Source organism: Canis lupus, chromosome 5 (genome assembly GCF_003254725.2).
Source record: "Canis lupus dingo isolate Sandy chromosome 5, ASM325472v2, whole genome shotgun sequence".
NCBI classification, from domain to species: Eukaryota; Metazoa; Chordata; class Mammalia; order Carnivora; family Canidae; genus Canis; species Canis lupus.
Window position 1 is genome coordinate 74,048,161 of NC_064247.1, and position 15,238 is coordinate 74,063,398.

Consider the following 15,238-nt stretch of genomic DNA (forward strand, 5'->3'; position numbering starts at 1 on the left):
ATTGGTTCTAAAATTGACCGACGGCTTCCATCGGGTGGTTAACGCTTAGGCAGTAACTGCTTTGGAAGGGATGCTCCAAAGCCTCAGCTTCACTGGAAGTAATTTTGTTTTTCACTGCAAGCTGGAAGCCAGGCGAATGGAGTGTGTGCAGCAGGTCATGTGCGGGGGGCCAGCAGAGCAGAAAGATCCAGTGTGTCCAGAAGAAGCCCTTCCAGAAGGAGGAAGCAGTGTTGCATTCTCTCTGCCCAGTGAGCACACCCACTCAGGTTCAAGTCTGCAACAGCCATGCCTGCCCTCCGGAATGGAGCCTTGGGCCGTGGTCTCAGGTAACTGGGCAAGACTTAGGAATCATGAGTCTTGTTTCTTCTGGACAAAGGTGGCAAAAATAGGGGTGATGTCTTTGCTCCCCACGAGGCACTCACCCATTTAATGCTTTCCCAGGAATCACATGGAGTTAATGTGACAAGGCATTTTAATTCACAGGTTTTTTTTGTGTGTGTGATTTTTATGCAACCTGAACTTTGGGAACCCCTGCACAATAGCTGAGAGTCTTCCTTAGAAGTCTAGAAAGTGGAGTATGAGGGCCATTGAGGCTAGACCAGTGAGCACAGCTAGAAGGGATTTGAGTGTCAGTGATTGGCAGATGGAATGGCTCCTGAATTCTCCAAAGCAAATGGAAAACACAAATACAAAGGTGGTGCTGTAGGAAGGGTATTGAACTCTTACTTCAGGGGAAAGAGCCATGGGGGTTCGAGAAATACAGAGGGGGAGTCAGGCATAAAGTTTCCCATCATCACAAATTCTCAGGGAAAGGTAGAAATCTATAAAGTCATAATAGTCATAGACCTACCTGCCATTCACAGCTCGGAGGTGCTTAGCGGGGCCCGAGTTTGTCAAAGGTCCTCTCAGGCGCAGTGTCTAGAGGCATTTTTGACTGTCCCAACTTGGGGGTAAGATGTCTTGGGCATCCAGGTGGTAGAGATAAACATCCTCCAGTGTCAGGACAGCCACCTGAAACAAAGATTGATCTGGTCCCAGATGTGCTGACGGTGAAAATTCTGCTCTGTGGTAGCCTGGATGTCAGGCAAATTTTATGGAATAATCAGAAAGATGCAGGGTTCCATCACCTGAACTGGGAAGCCAGGGAGAAGCCCATGATCACATTTCTACTATGCTTTCCTTTAGGGAACATTATCCCAGAGCACTGATTTCTGATTAAATATAGCCATGTACTGCTACATCCAGAGTTGTAGCAACAGAGTTCAGATTAAGGCTTTTGTTTCAATTATGGATCATGGGATCTTTTTTTTTTTTAATGTTAAAACTCTGTTAGGGGATTAAGGTGACAGCAGGGGGAAAGAGTATCTTTGACATGTATCGGTATGCTTCAAAATGAAGGAATATATTCATTTATAGCAGAAGGTCCATCTAAATAAGGGTATGGTGTCGTGTCTGGTCTCTTTCTCTGCAAGTAAGGAGGCACATTTTTTTTACAAGAGGAGAATTCAGAGGGCTGTTTTAGCTAAATGTGTGTGGGTAGGCATGGAGAAAAGAAATGGAGGACCAAGCAGTTCCAAATGAGACATCATGAAAAGCTTTCGTTCAGAGTTTGCCCCAAATGGAAATATTTTGAGAGAGTGTTTTATGCCCTTAATTGGTTGGTTGGTTGGTATTTACTAAGACCAAATGTGTCCTTTTGAGAACATCTTCATGATGAATTTGAAAGTCCCTCAAAATTTGTTACTGTAATCTGTTCTCTGGAGACCATGTCTCTGAAATCCTTCCTCTGGGATGCAATTTTAAGTTGTCTCATCATTCTTAAATAAAAAAAATAAAAAAAAAAACAATGAAAACATAAGAATTCTATTGAGTAAGGATCAACCATTTTGCAATTTTGAAAGTGAATGAATGATGATTTGCTTAATGGTACATCTCCCCATCTGATGCCCCACAAATCTGTCTGCCTGTCGCTGCCACGTGACAGCTGTTTGATCCTGGTCAAGTTCTCTAAGCTCTGAGTCTCAGATGACCCTTCTGGAGAACGGGACAAGAGCAGTATCTCAGAGGCTTGGTAGAAGGTTGTGTGATAATAGGTGAACGTGCATCATCACATGGAAGGCATTAAATAAACGTTCTCTGCTGCTGTGGTTTGCAGAGTATGATACTATCGTCCTCGTCACCCCTCTTCCTTAAGGACGTGAAGAGCCAGGAGTCATGTTGATCCTCTGAAGAGGCTTGGAATCATGTCCAGATGTTCGCATATTGACAAAGAGCCAAGGCCCAAGGGGCACATTTCATACGGCCCTTCTGATCAGAAAACAGGGCCAGGGATGGGACATGTCCCTTGAGGGCAGACCCAGACCTGGAGCCAACACCTCCTAAGTGACCCTGACAAGTTTTTAACTGTTCATCTGAAAGTGAGGAGATTACTCCCCACTTTCTCACAGAGTCCTTGGAAAGGACAAGAATGTGCTGGTGCAGGAGGGACAGGCCCATTCACGGACATCCGCCGATGCTTACTTATTTCTTCCCCTAGAGTTAGCACAGAGCCCACCCCAGAGGCAGCAGGTGGGTAGGGAGAAGAATTGGACCCCTCAACCCATTTCTATCAACGCCATGATCCGTTGCTGCTACATGTGTACATGTATTTCTGTTCTACTTCCTGTCAGGAGCACGATAATCCTCCTTAGCCAAGTGCCCAGACCAATTTTGCCCTGTGCCAGGGAGCGAGCCACAGTTAGGGCCGGGAGCAGGCCACGTACCGTTCTCCCAGTAAATCATGCTTGTTGCGCAGAGAAAGCCTCGGCCCCGGGCATTCGCTGGTGAAGGTGAATGCCAACCTGCATTTAAGGCCTCTGGAGGGAGGAAAGATTTCTCCTGCTGGCTGCCAGGGATTATATTGGGCATTTGGTTCTAAAGCTTAATGTTACTTTTGTGAATACCTCATTAATTTGTTCCCAGCATGCAAATGACCTTTTCCCCCCATCTCCAGTGTTCCAAGACGTGCGGGCGAGGGGTGAGGAAGCGCGACGTCCTGTGCAAAAGCTCCCCAACGGCAGAGGAGGTCCCCGAGGCCCTGTGCTCCAGCATCCCAAGGCCAGAGTCACAGGAGGGCTGCGTGCTAGGACGATGCCCCAAGAATAACCGGCTGCAGTGGGTTGTCTCCTCCTGGAGTGAGGTAGGAGTGAGAGTCTGTACCGCTGGGTCGTGTCTTGGAATGCTCCGCTCGCTCACCAGCACCCAGATGCTCACACCTCCTTCCTGCTCCACACATGGAGCAGGTGCCTACTACTCGTCCATTCTTCCTCCTGCCTCTTCATGGGACCCTGCCGAAGCCTCCATCGCACTGAGCGGGCCCGTGCGTGGGCAGTGGAGGTGCAGGTCTCCACCCCGTGCATGGAATGCGCCGCGGCTGGGGCACGCAGAATGCTGCTGCACTGGGGAGTCTGTAATGCCACGGGAGACCTTGGGGTCCCCCAGCCCTGCCACCAGGAAGAGTCTTTGCCAGGAGAGATGTTCCAGGGAGTGTGAGTCTGAAGGATGAGCAAGAACTGGGCAAGGGGGGGATTGAGGGAAGATCCTTCCAGAAGGAAGGTGTGCGCCATACGAGGGCGCAGAGAGAGAAGCCAACGGGAGCAGTGGCAGGAGGGCGTGGTGCAAGCTGAGGCCTCCTCAGGGCCGGGGTGGGGGCCACTTGGCACTGAGCACGGAGAGCGCAGCCTGGAGGCGGGCAGGGCGCTTCGGGGAGGTGGCCGTGGCTGGGAAGAAAGAGGGTGTTTCAGGAGTGGAGATCTTCTTGAGCCCCCGAGGAGGCCATGCCTCGTTCCGCCCTAGGTGGTGGTGGTGGGGGGGGGGGGGGCGGGGACAGGGCCCGTGAAGATGTCCCTGGGCTTTGTGGCGTGGGAAACTGCAGTGCATGCATATAGACGCAGGAGCCCTGAGCAGAGGAGGCCTGGGGGCTGCACCCGGTCCTGATGGCAAGGTGTCCGCTCCGGAGGGGACCAGGCGGCCAGCAGAGGCAGGGCCTCCAGCCCCGCAGCCCCTGGTAGTGGCCGCTGGTGTCCTTTGTTCAGTCTGAACAAGAAGCCCCATACCCAGCAGTGCGTGCCCCGCACCCCATTCCCTTGGGGTTCTAGCCGCAGGGCTAAATGCACCTGCAAATGAGACGCCCCCTTTTCCCTGCAGCCTTTCCTCCCTCCTGTGCGACCTGGAGCTGCCCACTTGCCCCGCAGCCCCGCTTCCTCCCCACGCGGGGAGCTGCCGTGAGCTCAGCGCTCCCCTCTGGGCACCAGGCTCCGCTCGGTTACAGGGCAGTTAGGAGGCCGCGGGGCCTTACCCATTCCCCATCTCACCCCGCGATGCCATTTAAAGTACTTAAGTTCTCACATACTTCCTCAGCCTCCAGCCTGCCCTTTTTCCTGCTGTCACACAGCTTTGGGTGGTGGCTCCGCCCAGTGAGACGCAGGGTAGGGGACAAGTTGTGACTTGGTGGCTCCTTCCCACGTGGCCCCCCCGTGCCCCGCTCGCCCGTTGCACGCGCAGCTCCTCAGAGCCAGAGGCCACAGGTGATCGGCCACGTGAGGCTGCACGATGCCCTGCGCCCATCCCCCGCCTGCCCGACTGTCCAGGGGCCGTGTCGCGCCCACACGGGCCTCTTGGGGCTGCTGGACGGCGCCCACCTGGGGCCTCCGAATTCCCTAGGCTTGGGTTCCTTTGCAGCGGCATGAGGGACGCGGCTGCCGCATCTTCAGGATCCTCGAGCACACGTGGTTGACCCGCTGCGATCCCATTCCTAGAAGTCCACGTGGACGATGCTCTGCTCAGCTCGCCTGACCGCGGAGCCTTGCACCCCTAATGCCTCCTCTCTTGGCTCCTAGTGTTCGAGGACCTGTGGCTTGGGCGTGAGGAAGAGGGAGATGAAATGCAGCGAGAAGCCCTTCCAGGGAAAGCTGCTAACTTTCCCCGAGCGAAGGTGCCGCAATATTAAGAAGCCAAACCTCGACTTGGAAGAACCCTGCCAGAGAGGGGCTTGTCCCGCCCATCCTGGGTTCAGCGTGGCGGCTGCGTGGTACTCGTCGCCGTGGCAGCAGGTGAGCTTGTGCAGATTTCGGCTGCGTTCCCCAGAAGGAGGCCCAGCAAAGGCTGCTGTTAGCCCCCCACCCCCCCTCCCCACCCCCGTCCAAATGTAAAGAGGAGAAGCTCTAGTTCTGGAGGCCGAACAACTGGAGATCTTGGCCAGCTCCACCCCGTGTGGCCCTGGGCCGGTTCCACAATCCGTAAGCTTCGGCTTCCACAGCTAGAAAATCAAGACGATAATGTCCTGAAGAGCGGATTTTTTTCATGAGCGCCGAAGATAATACAAAGCACTTATACCAGGCTGGTCACATGGTGCTGAAAGGTCACGGTTGCTGCTGTTTTTAAAATCCCCACTAGAGTCTTCTGTATTCTGGAAACCTTGCTCATAATCTTGACTCCTTTGGTTTTTATGGCATGTTTCTGAATTATGTAACAGCGGACATTTGTTGTAACAGCCTGTTCAGGCGTATTTTTGTCCCTGTTTTGTAGAGGAGGCAAGAAAAGCTCAGAGTTGGTCAACTCAGGCAAGGACACCAGCTCTTAAAAATCATCAGATGTTAGAGGGACCCTTTTTCTCAGAAGACTCGGATGAAATTTTGCTTGAGGTAGTTCGGTTCTGATTGGCTGGGATTGGTGTGTGAAGCAGAGTCTGGGAGAGGGGCCACGTGGTGGTCCTCACACTTCCCAACCAACAGATGTCCCAGCTCTTTCAAGGACTCGCCGGCTTGAGAGGGGCCGCCCACCCCATCATTAAACACAGGGGCTAGGTGGGGGGATGTGTGAGCACAAATGGAGGTCTATAAAGTTGTGTCTATGTAAGTTCACCTTCATCCATACGTGTGTATATATAGTGTGCGTGTGTGTGTGAGAGCCTGTGTGTATTGGGGAAGATCTGAGAACTAAACTACAGAGAAAAGGAAAGGAAACTAGTGCGATTGTGTATCTCTAATCAGCTGGACATCATGCTAGGCACTATTTAGATGGCTGTGGGCTTTTTCAAATTTTTTATCACTATCTTATTTAAGAGATTTGGAAATTGATTATTTTAAGATTATTTAGATCAGATGTCAGCACACAATTGCCAACAGGCCAAATCTGTGCCCCCAATCTCTGCCTATTTTTTTTTGTAAATAAAGTTTTATTAGAACTCAGCCGTAAAAAAACAAAAAACAAAAAACCACGCCGTGCTCTTTTGTTTACATATCGTCTGTCCCCCCCCCCCCCCGGCTGTTTTTGTGCTTCAAAGGCGGACTTGAATGGTTGCAACAAAGACAACATGGCCCACAAAGCTGACAATATTTACTATCTTGACCTTTATCGAAAAAGTTTGCCAACTCCTGATTTAGATGATGAGCCCAACTCATAGGGCTATACGTGAACTTGGCGCTAAATCCACAACTCCTATGCTTTCTGCTCCCACTTATTTTTTCCCAAATACCGGTCCGTATAATGATGCTTGTTCAAAATGAACACTTAACCATATCTGCAAATAAGAAATCTGAAAATAAGAAAGTATGTAGTAAATTTTTTAAAAAGCAAAACAAAAAATAATCAATGCAAAGGGCTTTTTTCCTGATACTTTATTCCTTAGTTATAAAATATCTTTCTATTATGTGTCTGGAAAAAATAAAGTTTATAGTCCTTGTTAGTCATCTATTTTTTATTTTATTTTAATTGAACGGGGAAACCCTTGACTTCTATCTAGGAAACACCACACCCACTGTGCCAACTCAGAGTTTGGCTGGGCAAAGAGGGCAGGATTCCAACACTGCCTCGGACGAAGTATTATTCATTCACTGTCCTAATGCTGAACCACCCCCCTATTGGATCCGCAGAGATTATCTGGAATTCTTTAAATACTGTGAGGATTTGTTCTGCATTCTATGGCAGCTTCTGTATTTCTGGAAGCTCTCTCCTTTACGAGCCACTTAACTGGAGACACACTCTCTGGGCTGAGATAGATGCATCTGCCTAAGATCCCCTTCTAACCAGATCACAAGGCTCCCGTGTATTAACTGTGGCCATGGGCCTGCGTGCCGGGCTCCGGCCAACCCCTGCTTCATCAGCAGGCACCCTGGTCATGTCACAGAGGCTTCTCTGACACTGCTGACCTCTGAAGGGACACCTTCCAGCTGGGTGTCGCTGACTCCTCCCTCTTCCCCTCTTCTGCAGTGCACGGTGACCTGTGGAGGGGGTGTCCAGACTCGCCTGGTCCGCTGTGCTCAGCAGGGCCGGCCTTCCTCAAGCTGTCTGCTCCGTCAGAAACCTCCAGTGCTACGAGCCTGTAACACAAACTTCTGCCCAGCTCCTGAAAAGCGAGGTAAAGGGCCCCACACCTGAGTCAACTTTACTAGTCTCACCCATCCTATCTGGTTGTGCAGTTTATTCCTGGCACAAGTCTAGGGGCCTCTCCCAGTGCGGTCAGTGTGAACGAGGCTCCCCACAGGTGTACAAGGCACAAATCCAGGGCAGCTCCTGCTCAGAATGATCTTGTACACACACATAGGCAGGGAACACTTAGTTCTATGATACGACTCTTTAGCCATTAATTCTTACTTGGAAAGGGGGAAATGGTAATCTTGCAAGTCCCATTTTTTTTAACACCGTTTTAATTGAATAAGCAAGTGAAAAAGTAACCACCGTGCACCAGAGATTACGCTCACGAGTAGGAACACAGGGGGGAGTGGGAGTCGTCCTCGGGGAACTTGAGCCGTGAGTTAGCCCAGACAACAGCTTCCGTGTGTGCGTGGCTACCGTCCTTCCAACGAAGCGCAGTGCGTGCTGCTGAGAAAATGGGCAACTGAATCATCTGCGTGAACTATACTGCTTTCCACTCGCCCAACTTTCTTTAAAGTCACCTGACAAACACACCAGGAAAGGTCTCTTTCCCCTAATCCGATTTCCTTGTGCTAAATTACGTTCCACCATGTACCTGCTGAATTTCCTTTCTTCCAATGACAGCTTTTCCAAGACTAAATTTCTTAGCCTGTGCTTCCCAATTGATGGTGAATCAGATTCAGGACTGTCACTCTCCCTTGTCCTCTCACTTCACATTTCTAAATCGTTATCCTTGTTTATCTACATCTTAGAGCCTTGGTTCCAGGCCCAGGGCATCAATTTGCCCCCCTCTGTCCTCTCTCCTTCCCTATCTGAGGTTTGCATGAGACCAGAAAACTAGTAATGTAGCAGCTTCTCCGAGCCACGCCACGTCCAAGGTGATACTAGAATTCTACAAACCTGCAGCCTTTCTCAGCACAAAGTTTATGGGGGAAGAAACCCACATTCTGAGCAAGTGGTCATGAACTTGTAAATTCTTTCCTCCTTTTTTCCCTATTGGTGACTTCCCTTTCCCCTTGTTAGTCAGATGACCCCGGACAAACCCACACATGCCAAGAATCAGTGGATGCCCCCTAGGTACTTTGAGACAGGCTAACGGACAGTGGCCAATCATGAAAGCTGCTGGGCGGGAGTACGTGGTGGGGGGAGAGCCAAGACACGTGTTAGATCCAAGATGGGGAGGGAGGCCATTGGTGTTATTTTGTTCATCCAGCACCACGCCTGTCACAGCATAGGTGTTCAACATGTGTGAAGTGCAAGATTGTTTGTAAAGTACTGTGAGGTTCTCTATTTTCATTCAAAGCCAGGTCACAGAGCACCTGCCACATATCCCTACCATTCTTCTAGGGATAAAAGAACAAGGCAACATCCTCTTCTTTTTTTAAAGATTTTATTTGTTTATTCATGAGGGAAACACAGAGACCGAAGTGAAGAAGCAGGCTCCATGCAGGGAGCTTGACACGGGACTCGATCTCAGGACCCTGGGATCATGACCTGAGCCAAAGGCAGATGCTCAACCTCTCAGCCACCCAGGTGCCTGGCAACATCCTTCTAGATACACACATAGCTCACCTTCCTTTAGGGTCACCTTTAGGTCGCCTAAAGGAACACAAGCTATGTGCATATGTAGAAGGAGAGTGTTCCTGCCAGTTGGAACAGCACATGCAAAGGCCCTGAGGTGGGAATGTGTGAATATGATCAAGGAACAGCCAGACACCTGGAGGAGGATGTATAAAGTAGGCAGGCGTTAGGTGATTAGCTGAAGTTGGTCCTGGAGGCCTGGTCAGCCATTGTAAGGACTTCAGATTTAACTCTGAGGTGTTGATACAACAGTGCAGTTAGGACCATCATTTTAATGGTCTGTTTTTATCCTGATGCAGTATTTCCACTGCCTCAATAGGATAATCTCTATGATTTAAATAGAAACTGACTCAGATGTACATTCTGGTGGACTAGGCTATGTGCTAGTTGATTGGGATAGAAGATACTGTACAAGTATATATTAAAAATAATTGAATACAGATCCCACACCCTTCTCCTGGGGCCCCACCCCTAATCCCTGTGATGGTCCAGGTCAGTATTCCCTCTTCTAGATGCTCAGAACAAAAAGCCTATTTTCCTCCTTTTTTCTCTTATATCTTTACCAGCCTGTCAGAAAATTCTCTAGACTCCATATCCAGGACTTCCCGAAAAGAAGAAAAATTCTCTTCCTTCACCATTATACCCAAGTTGAGACTTTGTGGGTTTCACATTGGTTGTTTCAGCCATGATAGTTAGAGGAAAGCTATTTTTTTTTAACAAACATTTTCTTGAGCAGCTACTCTGTGACAGGCGCTAAGCATTGGGAATAAAGTAATGAAAATAGTCGGCGAACTCTGCTCTCAAGGATTTTACGTTCCAGAAAGGAGCCAGACAATAAGGCAACACATAATAGGATGAGGGCTGATAGACCCAGGGTAGAAAAATAAAGCAAGGTAGGGAGGAGGGAGTGCTTTCTGGGAGGCCAGGGAGCACATTGCTTGTATGGGGGAGTCTGGGAAGGCCCTACTGTCAGTGGCCTTTGAGTAGAAACTAAAGGGAAAAGAAAGGATCTGGATGCCTGGATCAGTATGCCTGGCACGTTATGGCATCAGGCAGGTGGCCCATGTCGGGGAGGGGACAAGAGGAAGAAGATGAGTCAAGCAGTAGTGGGGGAACCAGATCCTTGGGCCACGTCAGCCGTTGTAAGGACTAACCCTTTCATTCTAGGTGGATGGAGGGGCCAAAGGAAGAGTTTGGGGCTGAGACATGACATGAACTGTCTTATCTTGAGAGGATCAGCAGGACTACTATGAGATGGGAGAGGTGTATTTTAGCAGAAAGACAAAGGCATGGGGAAAGAACTACAGGCAGTTCTGAATCAGAGAGAGCAGGAGACAGATCGGGAGCAGCAGGAAAAGAAACCGGAGAGCCGAGAGCCTTGCAGCCATGTCCAAGGGCACAGAGCAGAGCTACTTAAGGATAATTTTTTTTCATGCAAAAGGATTTTATGTAACTTGAAATGTTTGCCTACTTATGACATAATTTTCTTATCTTCATTACCAACATGTTTTTTAGCACATCTTTTGTTATATGTAATTTTGCCTATTTCCTATTTTGATGTTTTATTTAATGTGACCTTTATCATAATTTTATTGCTCTTGTTTCCATTTTTCCCATTTAAAATTTTTTATTTTTTGTATTTTTTTATTGGAGTTTGATTTGCCAACATATAGTATAATACTGAGAGGGGCACTTGAAGGATCATTTTGGAAGGGATGTAGGTGGGTGCCTATGAATAGTAGGGGGTGTTGGGCAAGGTGAAGGTAAAGTGACTTCTAAGCCTTGCGTAGATGAAGGGGAAAACCCTTCCAACCGTGAATGAGGACATTTATTTATGTACAAGGTAGGCCATAAGCACTCTTTTTTTTTCCATAAGCACTTCTGAAGTGAAAATTCTTTGAGTATCCAGTAAAACAGCTAAGACCCAATGTGCACGGAGGTTTATATAAAGAAAATCTTACATACAGCTTCACACGCATTCTGTATCTAGGGAGGGCCTTCTGGGTGAAAATCCCTGATGTACAATGTCCTGCTTCCACGGTCCATAATCACATCTGTTAATAAAAGAAGTTAGGACCGGTGTTGACTTAAATTCACTTAGTTGCAGACTGGCTATGAGATTTAAATTGATGTGGAGTACTGCAGCTGGGCCTCAAACCCAGGTGTGATGACTCCTGATACATTAGGCCTCTTGTTCCCCAAAGTAAGGTCTGTGGACCAAGTAGCAGCAGCATGCCCTGGGTGCTTATTAGATATAGAGCCCCTTAGCTCTCACCCCACACCCTCTGAATCAGAAGCAGTGGCTTAACAACATCCCCAGGGGATTCCTCACGTGCTGTGCTAGGGATGCAGAATGGTAGCTCCAGGCTACTGGGGTCAGACATGAATCTCTGGCTGGATAGAACATTTTTAACATCCACTTTCCCCCTCCTGTCAACATTTAGTCCCTTCTGATGTCTTAATACTGCTTCCCCCACCCTCCCAGCGAAGTCCTAGTGTATAATGAGCAGAACCACTCAGAGGCATGAGGCTGGCAGATCCAAGGTCTTTGACCTGTAGGCTCTCACCTTAAGAAAAAGGCTAAGGTTTCTCCTAAGGGGTTAAATACTTTTTCTCATTGCAGAGGATCCATCCTGTGTGGATTTCTTCAGCTGGTGTCACCTAGTTCCTCAGCACGGCGTCTGCAACCACAAATTTTACGGTCAACAGTGCTGCAAGTCATGCACGAGGAAGAGCTGATCTCCATGCCCTCCCTGACACCTGAGGGCCAAGATCTTACCTCTCGCCTCTGGAGAGACCGGCCACGTTTCACATCGAAGGCTGGTCACTGCAGGCCACCTTTTTGCTGCTGCAGCATCTGTGGAGCTGACTCTCAAGAACAGACAGGCTCCCCATTCACTTCCCCAAAGCACATGGTACTCCGAAGCACTTGAACGTGGGAAGCGAGGACAAATCTGACTTGCAAAAGAAAGGACAAAAGAACTTTGATTTGCACTGTTACACGAAAGAAGTGATGGATCACACTGAGCTACGTCACATTTTAATTCTGACAAAGTGAGAATCTGGTCAATGCTGGGAGAGATTGCTCCCTTTGAACTTCAGAGGGTTCCACGGCAAGACCTCCGTTTTGCAAAGGTCCTTGAAGACTTCAGGTCAAAGACTGAGGCTTGGAGCAATCAAGTCTGGATGGAACACATTGCCTAACTGTTACCTGGAGCTCACAGTTTGATTGGCACTGTGGACAGCCCAAGCTCGGAGTCACACAGGAAGCCAAATGGTGCTCATAACTGTGCTTGCTGCTGGACTAGCAAGCTTCATGTTACGTTTATCTCGTGTGCGTGTGTTGTTTTTATAATTTTGTTTAGAGGATATTCTGCTTAGAGAGTCTCCAAGACTAAAATTTACAACTTGAAAAGTATTCCAAGGAATATTCTGAAAACAGGGCAACATGGACTATTTAAGATCTCCATTTAATTGAAGTTCACACTCAAAAAAACAAAACAAAAAGCCCACAAACTCACATAAAAGGCAAATGTTGATGTCCTATGCGGTATATCAACCTCATAACTTTTGGTGCTAGTGGAACAAGTACACGGAAGCCTCTAGTCTGCTCTTTGGGAATCAGAACTGGGGAGATTTTAATTTCTGGTAAAAATCTAGGAGGAGCTAAAGAGCAAAACAGCAGTGTTTTGAAGGAGAGTAGACCGTCATTTATAAGGCTCCCTACATAATATCAGAGCTGCTTGGAAAATTAAAGACCACTTGTGGTTTTTTTTCTACCAACTGTCATGTTTAAATTTTCCCTGAGATTTAGTTAACAAGAAAAAAGAGTGGCAATAGAAAACCCCATCTGTCTTCTTGCTATGTTAACATTAATAAATCATAATAAGCCAAGATCCTTCAGTGAATAAGAATATTTTATAATCTTTCAGATGATGTTTTTAGTCACCAGAAGCCAGCTGTTGATAGGCACTAATGAGCTTAAAATTGTTCTCAATTGGAAAATACCACACTATTTTGCCAAAACCAAAGTAACTTACAAGGCTGAGTCCTTCTGTAAGTTTTTGAGATGTGGTTAAAAAGGGCATATTTATATAATTCTACTCTATTCCTCAATTTCTTTGATGAATGTAACCCAGTTTTACTGCTTTATAAAGTCTCAATTCAAACAGGGATTTGCCAGCTCAGCACAACCAACTAGACAGTGGTTTGTTAAATTTAGAGCATCCTTTGTTCCCGTTCTAATTAAAATCATGCGTTCTTGAATCTCAGAGAAAAAAAATGATTAGCATAGTCTCTCAATCCACTTGGCTTGGCCTAGGGTTGTGGCCACTTTATCATCAGAAACACACAGTTCCATAACACCACCCTTGCCCTCTGAAAAATTGCAAGTTATTTGTTTCTTTATATAATGATCATTTTATTATTTTATGGAAAAATTAATTTATTAATAGCCTATTCTTATGTGTTCTCACTTGCTTCTCTGAGTAAGTGGTATTAATTCTGAGGAAAACTGTTGAATAAAAAACAATGGGTTATAGAGAAAAGTCGAAATATATGTGTAATATTTAATTATTTTATAAGTTTTATAATAAAGTGTTCTGTTTCCTTACCTTTGAAATTTGTTAAGTTCTTGAATAAACGAGAAGTCAGCTACTTCCAAGATCATTTAACTGTATAAATACTGATTGGGAAACTCAGTAATTGCTCAATGAGAAATCGGGAAGATAAAGCACTCATTGATTTTTCTTGCTTGTGTCTAAGAAAATTAGAAACCACCAAAAGTTGGGGGTGAAATGGAAGACATATTTAGCATCTTATGGAGATACAGAGTATTTTTTCCTGCTGTAATGCTTTGTCAACATTTATGGAAATCATCCAGGTTAGATAAATCTACCCTAAGTGTAGTTGGTTTTCTCCTTTATTTTTTTCCATTTGAACAGCATTCTGGTGAAATCCTCTTGCAAAAAATAGAGAAGGAGGAAGGAAAAACAAATTAAAAAGCAATTATTTCAGGTTTTCCAAATTTGTAATCATCAGACCAATGGAGAATAAAAAGTCTGGGCAAAGTCAGTCCAGTTGACCTGAGTATATAATATTCTTCTCTATGTGATATCTATCTATCTATAAATATGAATATGTCATACATATGTGAATGTATGTGTGTATATGTGTATCATTTATGCATGCAAATCTTTAAAATATATTTAAGATTTTTATATGAATTATTGCTATTTGGCAAACAAAACTGGTTAAGAATGAAAAACAATAGATGGCACATAAAATAGAAAAGAGAAGATATCCTTGTGACTTTTGGTGATAAAATATTAATGAAAGCAACCACATATTTATTGTTTAATGGGTGCCAGGGAGTGTGCCAAGCTCTTTGTATATGTTACCTCTTTTAATCCTCACAAGACTCTAGTTAGAAAGATACTACTTTTTCCCCTTTGTAGATGAGGACTCTGGGATCCAGAGATATCACATATTTCATCCAAGGTAGCCATAAAAGTGAGCTCCATAAATAATATAAACATTTCAGTTCATTTTAGTTAAAATAGTCACTAATTGGTTTACAAAATTCCTATCTATAAAAAGAATTTCCTCAGCGAGAATAGGGGAGCTGTTCAGAGCTCCTCAGGAATATTCAGTTTCACATCACTAAGTTTAAGATAAAGAAGGAATTTTCTGTAAGATGAGTTTTATCTTTAATCCTAAGTTACATTTGTGCATAGAAAGGAAAATGGGATCTATTTAAATGTACCTTTCTGGATAGACATTGAGAATAATGATGTAAGTGACTTTGGTTCCAATTGCTCTGTATAGAGAAGCCAGCAGGAGCCATATCCAGAACGTATCCTCCTTTGCTTCTGTAAACTCATGCCTAATTGCCTTACCCCTGCACACCACCACCATCCTATTTGAATGTTATGAAGACATACGTGCTGGGTACAGTTGTTTTCCTAAGCTATTTTTAGTAAGGGACATAGTTGAGTTCATAATCAGGTCATTTAATAACAAGCAAGTTATATAATTGTTAATTATTTAATGAACGAAGAGGTTCAGAGATTTTTCCTAGCATCCTAACTTGGATGAGAAAGAGGCACTAATGGCTAGGAAAATGAAACCCTTAGGCCATGTCTCCCCAATACTCCTGTTTATTCCCACCCCCTCTTCCCCTCTTCCCTGCATCGCCTTGGCCTCCCCATTCAGGCTGCCTCTGCCCCATAGAGGTTAGGCCATC

General features: G+C 46.2%; 1 protein-coding gene across 1 annotated transcript in view; it reads left to right on the top strand.

Annotated features, from left to right (window-relative positions):
• ADAMTS18 (ADAM metallopeptidase with thrombospondin type 1 motif 18) overlaps window positions 1-13,606 on the top strand; it is a 143,573-nt gene extending 129,967 nt beyond the window's left edge. The window contains exons 22-26 of the mRNA XM_035716126.2: window positions 122-326; window positions 2,993-3,178; window positions 4,878-5,090; window positions 7,249-7,396; window positions 11,618-13,606. Of these exons, the coding sequence (XP_035572019.2) occupies window positions 122-326; window positions 2,993-3,178; window positions 4,878-5,090; window positions 7,249-7,396; window positions 11,618-11,733 (868 nt within the window). The 3' untranslated portion in view covers window positions 11,734-13,606. The remainder of the gene's footprint in view (window positions 1-121; window positions 327-2,992; window positions 3,179-4,877; window positions 5,091-7,248; window positions 7,397-11,617) is intronic.
• Window positions 13,607-15,238: the final 1,632 nt, after the last annotated feature.